This window comes from Gossypium hirsutum, chromosome D07 (assembly GCF_007990345.1).
Source record: "Gossypium hirsutum isolate 1008001.06 chromosome D07, Gossypium_hirsutum_v2.1, whole genome shotgun sequence".
Lineage (NCBI taxonomy): Eukaryota > Viridiplantae > Streptophyta > Magnoliopsida > Malvales > Malvaceae > Gossypium > Gossypium hirsutum.
Genome location: NC_053443.1, coordinates 27,197,915 through 27,218,292, shown reverse-complemented (window position 1 = coordinate 27,218,292; position 20,378 = coordinate 27,197,915). Strand labels below are relative to the sequence as shown.

The following is a 20,378-nucleotide window of genomic DNA, read 5'->3' as shown; positions in this document are numbered from 1 at the left end:
TACGAATTTAAAAAAATAGTTCTACAAGGAGATGATAGTCCACGGTCTATTTCCTAAGAGCCACAACCTCGACAAAAAAAATTATATAACAAATATATATTATTGCATCCATTCTCATATCTAACTCAAAACATGCATAAGATCTAAAGAATGCCACTTTCTACATAATCAAATCATTCAAGAATAAGAGAAAATTATTTTGATTATCTATTTATACTTATAGATAGAACACAACCTAACTCTAATACCAATTGTTGGAAGAAAAAAAAGGGGTTTGGAAAACGCAACAGATAATAAACACTAACTAAAAATTGTACATTTTTTATTCGTCTAGGATGAGCTTTTCAACTGAGTAGTCTTCTCCACTATTCTCAAACTCACGTTTGCCGAGTGTGGGCTCGTTTCGAATCAGAAAATTTTTACAAAAATTACCAGTAGGATAATTTTGTAATTTCTATAAACTTTTAGGTCAACTTGTAAATCAAAAAATATATATATGTAGAAATTTTCTAGAATAATCTCTTTAGAGAATTTTCTCTCTATAACTTTATCTTGAATTATAGTGTGTGAAAATAATGAACCAAGGTTCTCTTTATATAAGGAGAGCTTAAAGAGTTCAACTATAATTAAACTTAATTACTTTAATATTAAACTAATATAATATTTATCAAGATAAATATTAGATTAAATTTAATATTAAATCTTATTAAAATAATACAATATTATACATAGGATAACCATTAAATTTAATTTAATATTAAGATAATCACTTTAATATTAAATTAATAAAATAATATTAAGATAAGTATTTAATTTAATTTAATATTAATCTATTAAAATAATATTATTTTTGTAATAATTAATCTGAAATCAAATTCTCTAGTAGAGTTCTAGTAGGAGTGTAACTCTTCCACTACTCAACTACCGATAACCAACTACCGCCAGCCATCGGGACACTGCCGTCGCAGCCATCGGTATCGCCGTGTCCGATGATGCAAGTGCGACACCTTTACGTCACCCCAAGCTGGTTCAATTGCTGTCTATTCAATCTGGGCCAATGACAACCCAACCGATTCTGTCTAGCCACCGATTTACTGTAGGTCTGGTTTCACATACCGAGCCCGGTTTGACCAGTTTTGGGTCTTGGTCTCAGTTTTGGGATCTCAGGCCCAATTTACGATCTAAGGTCCAATTTTCAAGTTTAATTACTCATTGGGCCAATTGTCTAACTTGAAAATGAACTTCCAAAAATATCATATTAATTTTAATTTATTTGATTAATTTAATTATACTTTATCTAAATTAATTTTATCAAAAATCACTTAGATTTTCTAAATTAATTTTTCAAGAAAATTCTTTGGTCAAATTATCTAGTTAAACAATTCTCACGACCACCTAATTTAATTCTAAATCGAATAAATCGACTCAATTAAATTATTCCCAAAATCATAGAATTCTCTTCTAATTCAAATGCAGTCTGATTGAGCTTTTGTTGAGCTAGCGGAAGGACCAACCAGACATATACAATTAGGCTCTAGTAATTACAATTATGTCCAGAAGCATCATTCCGATAATTCGCAATTTCTTAATCATGGAATCAGTCCACAATAACAATCATAATTGAAAACCCCTTATTGTATACTTTTTACAAAAACAACTCATCCAACTAGTTTGTCCAATGACCTCGTCATGTGTGTGTTACCCTCATATGATATCCTTAATTCATTTGAGTTAAATTCATTCACTCAATACAATCCTATTTTATCTCATTGTCACCATTATGTCTTCTTAATGATTGATATGGTCACTGTCAACAACTGATTGTAATAAATTGCTCGTTCGAGAACTAGTAACATGTGGTCACATTCCATATTTATCAATCTACACAATGCCAATGAGAGGATATCATTAATTCTTTAATTGAGCTATGAATTCCATTGTTTCTAGTAAATCCATGTCATACACAAGTCATGTACCCAACATATCGGTTATATGCTCAATCATCTTTAGAGCATAAGCCTCCACTTATATCAAAACAAATAAGTTGCATACGCATGGTCAGTAACTAATTCAGGATTTAGTTAAATCACACCATGAACGTCACAAGTGAATTAATTCACAAACGGATTCAGAATTAATTCATATTGGATCTAGTCCAATGTATCATTCTACTAATGAATACATCAATGTCTCTACTCGTGAGGTCAACTGCTCCGATAGCCAAGACTAGCTATCTCCTTAATTGGAATTGTAAACGACTGGAACGACGGAAATGTGCAAGTGTACACAATATCAACAAGTAATAAAGTGACAAGTAAATATCGAGTTATCATACCCACAGGGACTGTGAAAAGAATTATTTATGAATGCTATTTAAAACACTTTGGTGAAGAAAAATATTTTGTTTGAAGAGGGTGATTAAAAACTAAAATTTTAAACTAAGTGAACTAAATAAATAAATTTCAAATGCACGATTTCAAAATACGATTTTAATCAAGATGACATAATTGTGTTAGATTAATTACATTTCTTAACTTAGAATTATTAAACTCTTGTTTATATTGTTATGAATAAGTTCACGACAACTCGGTAATTTGCTAACTTATAATCATACTCACCTACCAAAATCCATTTATCTCTTGACTATGTCCCTATGTCAATTCAACCGATTAAACAAATCTTAATAGGAAAATATGTTATTGCACATACATACTTATTAAATCGAAATAATCTCTTGTACATATCCCTATATCAATTCAAACATGCACTGATTAAGTATCCTTACTTTGAAACAATTTAATCACAATAATCTTGCAAGTTATGCAAGGCAAATGTATCATCAGATACCGTTGCTAATCTAACCCTCAGCTACCTTAGATGATTAAACATGCACTGATTAAGTACTGTGTCCATTAATTACAATTTCAATCCGTTTAAATAATTAATTCATTAGTTACCTAACAATTGTAATGCAAGAATAACTTAGTCATGATTTTACTTAATCAAGCATCTTACTGAGGCCTATAACAACATAAACACAATTTCAATAATTTTAACAAACGAAATGCAATCAACCTAACACGAACTAAATTAAAGCTAAATTGATTAAATTAACCATTCCAACAACATAAATATTCAGAGATACGTTCAGCATAACAACAACAGAAATTAAATAGATAGGGAACAAAAATCAAATCTGGTGTTTTTTCGTGGCTTGACTAGTTGCTCCGTTCTTCCTTCTCCGTTGTCCTCGTTGACCAAGGCTGCTATGAACACTTAATTGCTGCTCCAAATAGCTGATGAATGCCCCTTTCCCAAGAGGAGAAATCGGCAAGAGAGCGAGGGAATTTTGGAATAGAAAAGAAGAGAGAAAGTGGAGAGAAGAGAGGAAAAATGTGAATGCTTGGGGTGTGTTTTTCAAATGACCAGCCTAAGGGGATTTTTATAGCTGAGGAGGGCTGCTATAAATAGCGAAAATTATCAGCCAAAGAGCCCTCCCTTGACCAGCCACACATGTGACAAGGTTGATAGTTTCAACTTTGCTAATTTAGGCTTGGGGCAAATCTATAAAGCCACCAATTGTGGAGGGGTTTAAATGCAACTTGAATAAGTCTTCAAGTGCCTCTTTGCAAGCTTAAATAATAAGCTAATAAGTTGATTTGGGTAAGCTCTTTGGGCTGTCCATTTCTTGGTCAATTCAATTCAACTAGACCACTTTTTCATAATTAATTTATAATAATTTATTAACCCAAATTAAATTAGATATAAATTAAAATTAATTATATTATGAATTAATACATATAATTTGGACCGTCTTAGGCTAAAATTTAGTTCACCTCGATACTTCAAATTGCTTCTCGATTTTGCGCTTCTAGCAATGTTTGCCGAGCCATTTTTGCCCTTTGTGCAAATCTGTCGAAAATAATCGAAATTCATCAAAATTAATTATAAAATTAAATAAAATTCAACATGTTCATATTTTAAGTGCACTTTAATTATTTTGTAAAAATTAATTATTTTTTCGATAAAAATTTTATCGAAACTGTATGATTTGAAGTTAAAAAGGGTATGTAAAAATGTGTAAATTTCCGTGTTTCCAACGACATAATAATCCTTCACAATATTTGAATCAACTGCTCGCTTTAATTCTTTTACGGGATTACAGGCTCATTTAGATTATATACTGAAGTAAGTTGTCTTACTCGCAATATAAACGTTCTTTACAATGTCAATTATCTTCAATTTAAATTTTAGACAATCAATGAGCTAATATTTGATTGTTAAGATTTTATGCATGCAAATATAAAATACAGAAAGTACAAAAGACATAATAGTGAAATATGAAATTAACTTTATTTATTTATTCATTTTTCAAATAAATAGAAAACAGTTGCATGTTTACTACAATATGGGGACATTTCCCAACATCGAACACAAAGCCGTAGAGATTTACTTGGTTTTATGGTGATCAGGAAGAACAACGTCGATACAATTCATGAAACCTCTTACGACATTTGAACCACAACCTCGATATTCCTTGGCTTATGGCTTGCGACTTCAATAAAATTCTTTACGCCAATGATAATTAGATATGAAAATTCTATAATTATTGTTTTTTGCTTGAGAAATATTCTGTAAATGGATAATTTTTTATCGGTCCTCAATGATTGTTTTTTGCATGATTTAGGCTATGAATGGGGCATTTGGAAGAAACAAATATTAGAGAAATATTGGATAGGAGGTTGCCAATGATAACTGGATACGAAAATTCCCTAATGTCAGTGTGATGCATCTTTTACATTCTATTTTTTATCATTACCCAGTCCTTGTTAACGCAAAGGATTTTCACGCGGAGTATCACCCTTAGAAATGAAAATTCGAGGCCCATTGGATCATGGAGGATTCATGTGAACAAGAAATGGAAAGAATATGAAGTCATCCAGTAGGGTCAGTGCTAGAGAAACTTGTAGCTATGGTTGATGGATTATGGTCTTGGGCAACACAATTGAAACATGCAAATAAAACAAATGAAGCTAGCCTGAAAAGGAGACTCAAGGAACTTTATGAGTTGCACCCCAATGATGATGTTTAATGGAAATTGTTGACACTAAGCTTAAGATTAACTGAGAGGCTAATAAGGCAGAGCGGTACTGGGAACAGAAAGCCAAAGTCAACTGGTTGAATGAAGGGGATCGCAATACGTCTTTTTTTTCCAAAATTTCGCATCCAAGGGGCGTCGTGTTAATAAAATTAAATCTTTGAAGGATCCGGATGGTAGGAATTTATATGATCAAGAGGATTTAGAACGTGTGGGTATTTTGCTGACTTGTTCTCTTCACAAGGTGTCGGCAGTTGTGATAGTTTGCTTGAGGGTGTGTCCTGGTGTATTACAAAGGAGATGAATGCCTGACTACGATCACCTTTTACCGATGAAGAGATCTATGTGGCTTCGAAATGAATGCATCCAACCAAAGCTTCAAGAAAGGATGGTATGCCAACTCTTTTTTTCCAAAAGTTTTGGCATATTATTGGGTCTGAAATAATAGACTATTGTCACACTTCACTCAAAAATGAAATTCCCATGGATGTTATTAATTTTAAAAATATTGTATTGATTCCAAAGTGTAATATTCCCAACTCTATGGCTCATTTCCTTCCCATTAGTTTGTGTAATGTGATATATAAAATCGTCTCTAAGACAATTGCAAACTTCCAGAAAGTTCTACATTTATGTATCGACGAAGCTCAAAGTGCTTTTGTCCTGGGGCAATTAATTTCTAATAATATTATTATTGCTTATGAGATGTTCCATAGTTTGAAAAATAATAGGACCGGGAAAGTAGGCTCTTTTGCTCTGAAGCTTGATATGAGCAAACCCTATTAAAGGGTGGAGTGGGGTTTTTTGGAAAATGTTCAAGAAGATGGGTTTTTAGGATGATTGGGTGTCCCGAATTATGAATTGCATTACAAGTGTTAGCTACTCTATTGTCATTAACGGTAAACAAGATGATTGTTTTAGGCCATCTAGAAGGCTTCGCCAAGAGGATCCTTTTAGCCCCTATGTTTTTTTAATATGTAGTCAGGGTTTTTCCTCCCTCTTTGAAAAGGGCCTGTAATGAAGGGACTTTGAGAGGAATCAAGGCAAGTAGAGGCAGTCCACCATTGACTCACCTATTCTTTGCGGGTGATAGTTTGATTTTTGGACAAACCACGGTTGAATCGGTGCGCACTATCAGAAGAATAATTGATGAGTTTGCTAGTTGTTCGGGTCAGGGCATCAATTATGAGAAATTGGCCATATTTTTCAGTAGTAATACTTTCGAAAATGCTAAGGAAATGGTCGCGAGGGAGTTGTATCTTCAGAGTACCTTTTGTGCTGAAAGTATTTAAGGTTTCCTCCTTTTGTTGGTAGAAATAAAAGATTGATCCTTCAGGATATTAAGGATAAAATACAGAAGCGTGTTGTTAGGGTTCGAAACTATTATCACAAGGAGGTAAAGAGGTTTTTATTATATCTATTTTACAGGTTATTCCTGTTTATGACATGTCTTGTTTTTTACTGCCCAAATCTTTATGTCATAATATGGAATCAATTATTAGTAAGTTTTGGTGGCAAAAGGATAAGGATCGAAGAGGGATACACTGGTGCTCGTGGAGGGACCTTTGCATTTCGAAGAACAATGGAGGTACGGGGTTTAAAGACCTTGCAAAGTTTAATATTGCTATGTTGGTTAAGCATGGATGGCCCATTTTGATGAATCCTAACTCTCTCGTGGCGAGAGTGTTATGTGCTAAATATTTTTGCAATTCTGATTTTTTAAAAGCAAGGTTACGAAACCAACCTTCCTTAGTCTGGTGTAGCATATGGAGTGCTCGGGGTCTTTTGGAAAAAGGTTTTAAATGGTAAACTGGTTCTGGGAATAATGTGAGTATTTGGGAGGATTATTGGATATCAAGGGCAGAACCTCGCAAAATCCAAGCACCTCCAGTTAGTGGTTTACAAATGGTTGTTGATCTTATTTTACCAAATCAAAGACAATGGGATGATAATTTGATTCGATGATAATTTGATTCGTCCCTTCTTTGATGACTGACTACTGAGGATATTCTCTGTATTCCTTTAGCAAGTGAGCTGAGTGATGATAGGCTGGTTTGGAGCTGGGATAATACGGGTTTTTATACTGTCAAGTCTGGGTATAGGCTTTTTCAGAGTAATAATTGTACAGAAATACAGCCTACTGATAAAACCCTTTACGATAATATTTGGCAATTACAAGTGCCTTCAAAGATTAAAATTGCTAATTGGATATTTCTCAAAAATAACATTCCCTCTAGGCATAATCTTTGTATTAAAAGGGTCGCTTCTAATCTAGTTTGTTCTCGTTGTGGTGTGGGGGTGGAGGATGTCTTCCATGCTATCTGTGCCTGTCCATTTGTGTATAACGTGTTTGGGAAGTTGGATTTCGCCTAGGATGCGACTCAGGTCTCTGATGTAAATAGTCTTTTTGGCAGTATCTTCCAGACTTATACGGGAGACAAAAGAACATTATTTGTAATTACAACATGAGCATTATGGTTCTCTCGAAATAAACTCTTACATGAAGGAAAAAGACAGATTGTGGATGAATTGGTTACTTTTCTCAAGGGGTACTATTTGGAACTCTCGATGCATCAGAGCAGGATGGATCCTCCGATGGAAAAACATTTGAATTGATGGAAACCCCCTAAAGGTCCTATCCTGAAGGTCAATTTTGATGCAAGTTTTTGTAAAAATACCAACAGATCCAATAGTGGGACTGTAATAAGAAATGGGAAAGTCGGTGGTAGAATGGAAAGAATGAGGAGAAGAGGGCCTCACGGGTAATGACTGGGAAGATCGAAAAATTGGAAGAAGAAAGGATTTTTTGGTTAGACGCATGGAATTGGCTAAGCATTTTATTCGAACAAATATAGAACCAGAATGGATGGTTTTATGTCTATTACCGGTTCTTCCTCACGAGTTGAGACCATTTGCTGAAGAGCGTTGGCCTGTCTTTAATCCATGGCTTTTGCTCGACATTTGGGACTTGATAAGATGGTTGTGGAAGGGGATTCTCTTACCGTGATTAAAAAGGCCTTGTCTAGCTATTTTGATCTCTCTCCTATCGATTTCATTGTTCAGAGTATTAGACACATGAGAAAATTTTTCAATATTGACTTTGTGTTTACTCCAAGACAATGGGATATTGTCGCTAATCTCTTGGCAAGGTCAGGTAAGGATTATGAAGAAAATACCTTTTGGGTGGAGGATGGCCCGGAGCAGATTTATCGACTTATAGAAGAAGATCGGTATTACCTCTATGCAGAGTAGTTTTGTTTTCTTCTGCTTCCTTGGTCTGCTTTTGTTCTTGCATATGGGGAGTGGGAATGCTGTCGCACAACATCTTGGTTGCAGGATTCGGATTTGTTCTCCCTTTTGGCTTCCCTAATCTGAGCTTTTCCGTGTTCTTCCTTTTCTTCAAGATGGGGATTTTTCTGGTCTGGCTCTTCAATATCAATAGATGCTGAGAGGGTTTAAGCTGTGAGATGTTTGATTTCTTTTTTTCTTTCCTTCGAAAATTTATTTATTTATTTTTAGTTTTAGAATTAATTTTGTCAGGTGACTGCAAAACACCTGGCATTTGCCTTGTATTTTATTTTTACCTTCTTTTATATTAATGCCAGCTGGTAATTCTTTTAAAAAAAATGTACAATTTAGATTTGATGTACAATTCTCTTATTTGAAATATTAATGGAATCTTTATACAAATTTAGAAACTTATGGGATATCTCATTTTTTTTAGGGCTTTGATATTGTGCATTTGTCTTGATTCAATATTTTGATATAATCACATTTCTAGTTAAATGTATTCATGTAACACCCCTAAAAAAAAGAATATTTATGGTAGAAGAGAAGAATATTTATGGTAGAAGACCTTAAATAAGTGATCTATAAATAAAAAATAGTATAAGAAATTGCAATTGTTTTTAGAGGAAACTGTCAAACATGAAAACATAGAGAATTATTAGTTGGAGTAGGCAGTTAGGTTAAAATTTCGATATCGAGTTTAGGGACTCAATTCAATAAGTTGGGAAAATTTAGGAATTAAAGTGTAAGTATTCCATTTTTATTTTGATGGAAAGGACTTAATGACAATTTTATCATTACTTAAAAAAATCAATAATTTCATGATGCTTTTAAATGATATTTTTATTAAATAATAATATTTTATTATTTAATATTATATTACATAAAAAGAGAAAAAGATAGAAACATCTTTCTCATCTTTCTTTCTTTTTATAAAAACTAAGAAGGGAAGAAAAAAAATTTTCTTTTATTATTTTCCTTCAAATTCAAGCATAATATATTATTTTTCTTCAAATTTTTCATAGATTTTGAATCTTTGAAGCTTGTTTTACATATATGTACCAATATTTTTTATTTTATCAAGTATATTGAAAGTTGTCATTAAAAGACATTGATGGAAGTTGTAACACCCCTCACCCTTTTTCGTCACCGAATTAGAGTTACATGAAGTTACAACAATTAACAGAACAAACATAGTTTATTTCAATTTAAAAATTTACTTTTAAATCAATAATCAATAATTTCATTCAATAAACATATTGTTCAAACCAAAATGGAACTTAAATCAACCCTATAAAGCATTAAAAGTGATTAAGAAACAATCAAGGATTAAATTGAATCAAAATATGAAAATAGGGTAAATACTAGAAATAGGAGTTACCCGGTCGTGTGACAAGGCTCAGCCCATATGGAGCAAAGACATGGCCGTGTGGCCAAACCATGTAACAACCTGTACTCGTGTAACTCAAGGCCACACGATCGTGTAACTCTCTGAAACCGTATGGACTTAAAATCACCAAAATTAAACAGAGCACACGGCCGTATCATACAACCATGTGAGGCATACGGGCAAACCGTGTCACAGGTCGTGTGTGTGCAAAAATACCTTCAAACACAAGCCATTTCACACACCATTTCTTAGGTTCCAAGTCATACATTAACCAACATTCAAACATATTCAAAATGTGTCGAAACATGTCAAAATATACCAATTCAAAATCAACCTAAATGTCTAACCAATATGCCCTCATTGACACCTCAATTCAAACATTAACAACAATATTCAATCCAAAACATAATCAACATGTTAATCTCATTCAATCATCAACTAAGTCCCAAATAATATATGCTAAAATCATCCATTTATACCAACTTATAAAGCAACTCAAATCATGTTCAACCAAAACCATAATGACCTCCTATCATTGTACTAATTATACAACATTTCCAAGCATTTGCACATATATAATCCACAATACAACCATTCATCAAAGCTTAACTAAGCATATAACCAAACATTATATCTCAATGTCAACCATTTCACAAAACAAAATTAATATGACATTTCCAAATAACTTCACCACATCCATCATATAAACCTACCATAAAAACATGAAACTTCACACTATATAAAAACTTTAAACACATTACAATTCCAACAAGAGTTTAAAACTCATCAACTTCAAATATCCTATATACATGCCACAAAACCAAAGTAACGAATCAACTAACTACCAAAATTAAAAACTGGATAATGTGAGCCTCGAAGTTGATCCGTCCAACCAATTCTGCAAAACGTTAACTACAGAAAACAAGAACAAACAGAATAAGCTTAAGTAACTTAGTAAGTTCATAGCTAAAACTCAAATAAACTTACCTCAATTAAATAATGTGAAATCTGACATAACTTAAATTAATTAAACCTGACAATCATTTACGAGAATACATATGATTAGTACAGAATTAGTTCATCAAATAATTCATGTTCATCAATGGTTTAACCAAAACCTTCATATTTATACATATACAATTCATTGCAACAATACCAAATGAAACATTTTAGTATGTTTTTACTTTGATACAAACCTTTTAATGGATAAACACCGAAAATAACAAATCATTTTAGGATTAATCACAATTTTCATAGTCTAATAAACTATAGTAACAAGACTCAAATACTCCGGGACCCATAACACACTAGAGAGTATCAAAATGCAAATAGAGGCACCGAAGTGCAAACCTATACAAGCGTGCGTTCCAACCCTATTGGCATGCCAATCGTATCCTAATCGTTTACTACGTTCAAATTGGCATTTCAACAGAATTATCACATTTAAAATTCAGAGACACTTCTCAAAATACTCTCGTACACATGCTATCAGTTAGCTAAATTCATTCCAATATCATATAACCATATTTCCCAAACATTCAATAACAACCAAACACCCACTTTCTCACCTGTACTTAATGCTAAACATTTATAATTTCAATTTAATATCAAAATTCAATCCAAATACAACTAAGACAAGTCATAATAGCATAAGTTATTAATATATACAAATATTCATCTATACTATGAACTTACTTAGTATATACTATCGGGTGACTTGTAGGGACTAATTTGTGATTTTCCCTTTTTCCTGGTTATCCTCCGTACGGTTCAATTCTTGATCTATATAATTATTAAATTTAATTTATCAAACTCAAATAAATTATCAAACTCATTTCTATGCATATGACCTTTAAATTCCATTTTACAAATTTTCTCTACACTTTTACACTTTGTTCACTTTAGTCCTCAAACCCAAAACTATTAAAAATTTCACATTTGAACCCTAACATCCAAAACCGATCCTAATGGCACATCAAATCAACCCTTTGAAAATTTCACAAATATACATGTTGAATTTTATATTTTTTCATATTATTCCTTAAACTCAAAACTAACAATTTTTTTTTACAAAATAGTCCTAAACAACAACCAAGTTCACAAATTCATCATTTAACACTAAGAACCTCAAAGAACCATCAATGGCAAGTTTCAAAACTCTTAACAGTTTTATGAAATAGTCCTCGGGTTAGCTAGATTAAGCTACAACAATCTCAAAAACATAAAAATTACTAAAAATGGATCAAAATTCTTACCATGCAAGAGTGATTAGCTATAGCCAAAACTCAAGCCCTTTCAATGGAGAATTTTGGTTTTTTTTTTTTGGTGGAACCAAATAAGTAAGATGATAGTTTTATTTTTTTTATGCTTTTGTTTTATTATATTTGTTTTTAACTTTAAATTAATGTATAAAAAGGTATAAAACACACTTATTAACCGTTCCACTTAATAAAAATGGTATATTTGTCTTATAAAACCTTTCACGTTTACTAAATAAGCTATTCAATCAATAAAATTCAACCGTGGTTGAGTTTTACACATTTTACAATTGGCCATGGTCAAGGGAAAGTAGAGAACCTTGGCCAGTTTGTGTAATATTTGTGCTAAATGATAGCTTGTGCAGCAGTGAGTATTCTGGTGAAGACGAAATTAGAAACAGATAATCGAGTCGAAAGATATGTGAATTTCCGACTAGGAAACTTAAGTTGTCAACTTGATTAACCATGCATATTTAAGTTTGTTATTATTAGTTTTAATATTAGAATAGATAAATGACATTGTTTCGTATTGAATTGCTCCTATTGTAGCTAAAAATGAAATGAGCATCTTGAAGGAGAAAGGCGAAGAAAAGGAATGAAGCGATTGAAACTTTGGTTTGTGCTAATATCTTATTTTCATTATATAATGCTTTAGAATATTTAGTTTACTATGACTAGTTATATTAAATTTATTTTATTTTATTTTATTTTATTTTATGAGTTTTGGATGAGTTTGACTGATTTAGTTAATATTTATAATATGTTTCAAGATGAAGACTATGTTTTGCAAATGATTAAAGTAGCAAATTCAAGGTTAAGATTTGGATTTGAGTATTCTGATTTTAGATGATTGAGCAAGTAAATGTTTAATATGTTTTGAATTGGAAGCCTAATTTTACATTGGGCGATATGTGATTTGAACATGAAACGAAATTGAAATGAGAATTATATGAAAATGGAATTGAAATGGATCATGAAATTTGATTTTTACCCCGTTTCACTAAGTTAGACTATAGATCGAATATAGTTGGCATGACATAGAGTCTTTACATCAAAGGATTTAGAACTCTCAAATTCTCAGAGGGTCGTGGGCAGTCTCAATTCTCAAAGGATCGTAGACTACTTTGATAGTAATCGTTGCCGAACAACTCACGGTGACAGATTCGTGTATCTAGTTATGAGTCTAAACCTTAGTGCGGGGTCTAAATTGAAAGAAAAGCAAAAACAAAAGTTGAACTTACTTGAATTTTCATATTGTGTGAATTAAATTAATTACGCGATTTTAAATTTGATTAAAAAAGCTTTTTTTATTCGGTTTGTCAATATCATAATATTAAGTTTTATTAATATTAGAATTTTCTTTTATTGTGATGTTATTAATGATATTTATAATCATGTTTAAATTTATTTCTATCAATTAATTTATGTTCAATACTTATGTAATGGTTTATATGATATTACCACCACTGAGCATAAAAATTGCTCAGCATACGGTTGTCTATTTTTTCGTGCGCAAGTAATTAGATTCGATAGGTCATTCCAGTAGCATCTGAAGAATCGAAGATCAACTCAAACAATGTTGGTGAAAAGTTTACTTTATAGTTTATATAAATGGCATGTACCTAGGCTTGTATATATAATACTATGTCGTGAATTGAATTTAAATATTTTCGTTATGTTTTATTTGCTAGTACGTTATAACTAATGCTTTGATGAAATAGTAAAGCGTAGAAATCTAGTTTAATAGTATGTTTTGAGAAATTAAAGCGTTGGGAATTGATTTGGAAGAAAATTTGAATGTGGATATATTGTGAAATCTAAATTTTGTAGGAGGTGTTACGTAAAATAGGCAGAAAAACTACCGAAATTTTTATAAAATAATTTTACCACTACATTTCTATTTCGAAAAAAAAATGTAAGATAAAAAAGTAAATTGTTTTGGCAACGAAATGTGATATTTTATATTCAGATCCAATAATTGGGTCGAGTATAAAATGCCACAACTCAATTTTGTTTCGAGATTGTTACCTATTTTCTTTCAATGTAAAATCTACTTTACTAAAAAAAATAACAAAAAAAAAGAGTAAATTCGAATATTGACCAGGTTATATACAAGAAATAAAACTTTAGACCAAAAAAAAAGTACCTGGAACAATTAATAGACTGCGGATTTTCTCTCTACTTCATTAATATAAAAAATATGTATTCTCTTTAATTGACTCAATATATCTCTTCTTTTGAGGAAGATTCTCCTTCCTCAAAATCATAATGTAGAAAAAAAAAATTCATGAAGGAACCCAGTAGAAAATTACGCATCTAAATAAATCATTGGTTAGTGGAAACACTTAGATTAATTCCATTGGTCTATGTTTGTCATTTGTCTCTGCCATTTTCTAGAATTGTTTCCTTCCATAACTAAAACCTATAAGTAAAGCAATATACAGAGTTAAAAAGTAGAAATAGTAACAAAAAATACGTCATTCAAAACTATTTTAATGAACATTGATTGTAAAAAAATTAACAATGTATGGTTCAAATATTAGCATAACAAAAGGTGATATGAAATTAGAGAAGAAAATAGGGTAGACGCATTTTTTTTTAAACAATTCTCAACTTTTGGTTTCATCTTTTGCAAGTTAGGTATTTATAGCCATATGCTGTCGATATTATATTATTAATAGTAGATGTTAAAGTTAATATATTTTTTATTTATCATATTAAAAAAAAATTCAAAACAATTATTCATTATATGTATAATGCACGATATTTATAGTGGTATTTTTAATACTTTAAGAAGTCATATGCTTTTAACATGGAAAATATACAATTTAGCACGTAAATTTATCATTGCATCCACCAATAGGTAATTGTGATATTAGTTTTAATTTTAACTTTTTAAGAAATGCACCCTTCAAAACTATTTTAATGATTGGAAAATGAATCAATAAATAATACTATTTATACAATATATTATGCTATGCCTACAATTAAGGGATTATCTATTCACAAATAAATATGGTAACTAATGAAATATATATATTATAATGAAACATACCAGAATTAGATATAAAATTTGATTTTTTTAAGAACTGTATTTCTAAATAATTAATTTAACCAAATATTTTTTTTCGAAAAATTATGTTCCGATTCTAGTCCCAATATAAGAAAATAATTTTTTTTATTGTATAGATATATACATAAATTAACAATTCCGGTTAATAGTTACTTATATGAAAATATTTTTTTATTCTGGTTAATAAATATAAATTAACGATTTTAGTCCCAACTTTGAACAACCAAATATATTTTTTTTCTACAATTATGTCCCGGTTCTAGTCCCAATATATGAAAATAATTTTTTGATTCTGGTTAATAGTTTCTTATATGCATACTTATACAATATATAGGCATAAACATGGTCAAAAAAAATTATTGTATATATCCGCATAATTTTATATATATACATATATACTGTCAGTTCTTTTATTTTAATAATGAATATATATATGTTACGGGGCTAGATCTTTCGTCTCGTGATCCGTGCAACCTTAGGCAAAGAATAATGAAATAATGAAACAATGAATGGGGTGAGTACAAATGAGGAAGGACTCTCTATTTATAGTTGTGCTCTCTAAAAACCGACGGTCAACGGACGAAATTAACTATATCTCTTGATTTTAAGGATTACAAGATATGTCATATCAAATCTAATCTAATCTTTACAACATATGATTCTATCAATCTTCTAAGATTAGCTACCAAAATAGCCTAAGTTGCCATATATTTATTATCGAGCCAACCAGGCTTCAATTTGATTGGCTTCTCCAACAACTTACCGAATTGGGCAGTTCTATGATCCCCGTCTACACAATAAACCTCTACCAGATGCATTTAGTACGATGGTCACGGATTTTAAACTACGACCCCCGACATCTACATATGCATAAAGCGTAAATATATGTATGAAAAGTTTCTTACCATATTCTTTTATTTTATAGTGACAAATGGCATGTTCTTAGATGTGCAACATAAGAATGGTTTCTTTTTATTGTATCCTAAAATTGCTATAGCATATATGATTAGATTCCCCCAAAGAAAATAAGCCGCAAAGAGGGCAGGAACCTGGGAATCAGAAAAAATAAAAAGATCACCATGACTCCAACTTTGAACAACCAAATATAATGATGTACCCAAGTCCCAACTTTTTCCCACAAAGTTCAGCAAAGCTATTCAAACTAGAAACTATAAAAGCAATTGTTCAATATGATCCAAACTCAAAATCCAACATAAGTCAGGCAGCCCTTCGTGGTTTTCAAATGGAAAGATAATATGATGAAATTCCCCCAATTGCTTTACATCTTGAAAGGACAAACTACCATCCTCATGAATAACACATGAACCTAAATGCCCTCTTTGTTTTTCTTTATTCTCTCCTTAATTTCAATGTTAAACTGAAAAGATGCCCACAGAGGGAAAAAGGTGTAATAAAGACAAATAGGCACACTTTCAAAGTGTAAACAGTTTAGGATTTGTGATTTTTCACCATGTCATCAACATCCAGCTCTACTTCCAACACTGGAGAATCCTTTCGCATACCGTAATGACTGTTAGAGGAACATGGAATTTTCAGCACAATCATCAAAAAGTATAACTTTTACCTAATGTGAAAATCAATGGTTTTAGTTAAATAATTACTATAGAGCAGTTACCTGTTCTGAACAGGACCATGATCAACAGCTGTTCGCAGACAATATATAACTCGGCCAACTATGCCAGTCATGGGAACTGGACCAAATAACCGACTATCCTTGGCTTCCTATAGTCTCAAATGAAGAAAAAAAAAACAAAAGAAGACAGAGAATTGTGGAGAACATGGATCAGATTCTTCACAGCCATGTATAAAAAGTTAAATTAATGTTAGTTATTCATTAATCAGAATCGTAGAAGAAATAAGCATGTGGCAGCTAACAAGCAGCCTTTAGAGTCAAATTTATGACCTAGATTACTGTGTCTGTTTTATTGATTTATACAAGAATAGCAATTGGAACTTGTTTTGGTTGTATTACTAACATTTACTACCTTGGGCTTCAATTTTTCATTGTCAGCCAATACCCAGCACTGGTCCTTTTCAAGAACAAATGGCTCATCTTTTTCATCCTTAGACACCATTTCATATCCTTCAGTGGCAGCCAATCTTCTGACCAGATAGTTATCAGAATCGTCAGGGTCCTTCATGACAATGACATCCCCAACAAAAACTCGACTGTCCAGATGTCAAGCATAAAGTTAGGAACTCTCTAAATCGTATCCAAACCAGAAGAGTAAATATGCAAGATACATTGAACACAAAAGGAAGGAAAGAAATAAAAAGATAACAAGATTCTGTTTGGAGAACATTGATTGGATCATCAAACTCATGAGGATGCCAAGTTAACATGTTTTTTACCTCTGCTTATCTTCACATATATGTACTAAACTAATGTTCAGAAGGAATAATATAAATTAAACTTAAATGAACAGCATAACCTTCACAGAGGCTAGATGCACGGACACTAAAATGGATTCATTACAATTTGCAATGGACAACTCAAACCAGAGTTAAGAAACCATAAGTTTATTTCTCAGGGGTTGTAAGAACTTGCACATTTGTTATCATAAAGAAGTGAATCTTTAGGAAACTGTACCAAGAACAACTCTGAAATGCGGCACAATATGAAAAGAGAAAACCCCCTTTACTCCAACAAAACCATAAACAAGAACACAATTTAGGAGGCAGGGAGAGAGAGAGAGAGAGAAGCAGCAGCAGCATTACCCTGGGTCTGCAGATGGAATCTTCCGTACGAGAAGAGTACCCCCTTGTTCTCCAATAGTTGGGGCCATTGCCTCTCCTTTACTCCAGTGTAAGTAAGTCAATTTTCCCTGAAACACATTTTTCCAAACTGCATCTTGTAATTCCCGGTCACTGATTTGCCCTCTCTTATAACTCTGTTTTACATCAAGTTTCCTGTTAGAATAGTATAAAGAACACTTGCAAGAAAAAACCTACCCAAAATTCTGCAATTCCAGAAACCAGTGAAATTTATGCATCAGAATAAAATGGAAGCATGAATAACCACAGAAGCCTCCTAAAACTTTAAAAACCCCCATTATCAACATTAATATCTCTACATCATAATTAAGCATGGAGATTTTCAAAACATAGCTGATGAACCTTTACATTAGTTTGAAAAATTCTTCTAACCTCCTCAAAATTTACAAATTTTTTGAGTTAAAAAGACTTGTATGAAAAATGGCCAAAATCCTAAGCCCTCTAATCCTCTAATACAGGGTTTTCTTAATGTAATGAAATTTTCAGTTGCAAGCTTATCCTTGAACCATTGGTAAACCACCACAACAGAATGAGTCCAGCTTTGGCCAAAGTGTGGCACAAACTGAAAAGGAACCAAGAGTGATTTCCCTGCCATTATCTTCATCATGGACTGAAAATCTGATTTAATTTTCCACCCTTTACCCAAATTATTCTATTAGTTACAGTATTCAATATATGATCTTCCACCTTTTCACAAACCCCACATTGATGGACTCATTTAGACTCATCTCTTTTTTTTTTCCATCAAAGGCTTCAAGAATCATACTTGCATCGAGACTAAGAATATAAAGCATTCCATAGTGTATGTAAATCCATTATAGTCTTTGCAAAAATTAAACCTAGATTCCAACGCAGCTTTCAATATTCTGTCTAGGTAGGAGAAAAACAACGCATTTACATATCAATATCAATTAATATACAGAGTTCATAACATTCTACTAGATGAATTTTCACACACTTCATAAGAATTTTGGTAGATGCAATTACTTTTGTTATGTAAAAGAGAAAGCACAGAACATTGACGTAAATATGGATCATGGAATTCCGAAATCAGAAACACTATGATGAAGAAATCACGCATTCTGAAAACCCTAATAAACAAAGGTAATGCATTAGAAAAGAACAAAAAGAAACATCAGGGAACTACCCAAACCCCAAAAAGGAAAAGTCTCTATATTTACCCAATGAAATAACCATCAAAAGAACTCAAACTCCGTGGCAAATCATCAAAACAAGGAAATAAACCATACCCAATGCTCCAAAATCATAGGATTTTGGCATATACATTGGAGAAAAAAGAAACCTAAAAATGAAAATTCAAAATCAAAGAGCAAAAATCAATACTAAATGTGAAAGAGATAAGATAAAGAAGATGCGACCTTCCAGCCGAGAGTGAAGGAGTACTCGATCTTGTGAACCAAGTATCGACACCAAGTCGACAAAGAAACCATTGCCGGGTTTCAAGCGAAAAGTTCTGTTCGTTCTTTCTAGTCTTTACAATTTCAGGTTATAGTAGAGGTCTTTTTGTTAAACCTCTTCGTTCTTTTTCCTACTTTATTTTGATGTCGACTTTATAAAAATAATTATTTTTATTTAGTTCAGGTTATATTTTAGTTTAAAAATAGTTATTTATATTTAAAATGTCACGTTTTAATCATTTACGTTATCATTTTATTACGAAGTGGTGGCTCTGTCATTAAGCTCCGTTATTTCCCTAACGTCAATCCTACGTAGTAGTTAAATTTCAAATAATAACTTGATGTCCAACTGGGATTAAAATAAAATTTTAATTAATTAACTTTAATTAAATAAAAATTTTAAATTAATTACACCTTTTGAACGGGAAAAGAAAAACCTTTCCTCTTTTTTTTTTTCTTTTAATTTTATTATTCATTTAACTAAAAAATATCATCTTTATTGAATCGAAACAATAGAAATCAAATTAAATACTTTATCAATGGATTAGATTTTTTATTCAACATGGAGGGTCAAGTACATCTTCTTTGCATAATTTTATTTCTCTTACTGAATAAGTAGTTTGACTCTAAAACTATAACCCTAAATTAAAAACCTTCGTATTTTCGTCCTTTACATCCATCCGTCCTTCCTTTTTGATATTTTATTCACAAAAGAAGAAACCCTTAAGAAGAACCCAAAAGATCAAATCTTTAGTAAGTATCCATGTGGTCTGAATACTTAATCTGTCATCTAGATCTCTGAAGGTTTGTTTCTTGACAAAATCCTTAACCTTATTTTTGCTATCAAAGTCGTCTTATTATTGATAAACAAAATTATTTACAAGTTACTGCTTGTTGCAATTTTCTATTTGGCTAGTGATGCCTGGACTTTTAGATACTTTACAATTTAAAAGGAAAGAAAAAATATTTTTTAAATTTCTATTGTGCTTTTGAGTTTCTCAACTTTTTCTACAATCTCACCATTTGAGTTCTCTTTTCCCTTTCATTTTGTTTTCAA

At 31.7% G+C, this 20,378-nt stretch overlaps 1 protein-coding gene across 2 annotated transcripts; it reads right to left on the bottom strand.

Moving 5' to 3' along the window:
- Positions 1-16,277: 16,277 nt before the first annotated feature.
- LOC107954609 (uncharacterized) lies at positions 16,278-19,474 on the bottom strand. 2 transcript variants are annotated; one of them, XM_016890217.2, is made up of 5 exons: positions 19,283-19,474; positions 17,847-18,019; positions 17,105-17,297; positions 16,744-16,850; positions 16,278-16,638 (listed from the first exon to the last, which is right to left on the bottom strand). In XM_016890217.2, exons 1-5 carry the CDS (start codon positions 19,352-19,354, stop codon positions 16,557-16,559), a joined length of 627 nt encoding a protein of 208 aa, XP_016745706.1. In that variant the 5' UTR covers positions 19,355-19,474; the 3' UTR covers positions 16,278-16,556. The 2 variants fall into 2 exon arrangements, with proteins under 2 accessions (XP_016745706.1, XP_016745707.1); XM_016890218.2 differs by having other exon boundaries at positions 17,114-17,297.
- Between the last annotated feature and the right edge of the window lie 904 nt (positions 19,475-20,378).

What these genes read in the sequence shown, in the direction of transcription:
- LOC107954609 (XM_016890217.2), bottom strand. Translation starts at nt 19,354, where the DNA reads ATGGTTTCTTTGTCGACTTGGTGTCGATACTTGGTTCACAAGATCGAG. An exon ending in CCTTCACTCTCGGCTGGAAG is followed by an intron (nt 18,020 to 19,282) that starts GTCGCATCTTCT and finishes GATGTAAAACAG; the next exon opens with AGTTATAAGAGAGGGCAAAT. An exon ending in TGAAGCCCAAGGTAGTAAAT is followed by an intron (nt 16,851 to 17,104) that starts GTTAGTAATACA and finishes TTGAGACTATAG; the next exon opens with GAAGCCAAGGATAGTCGGTT.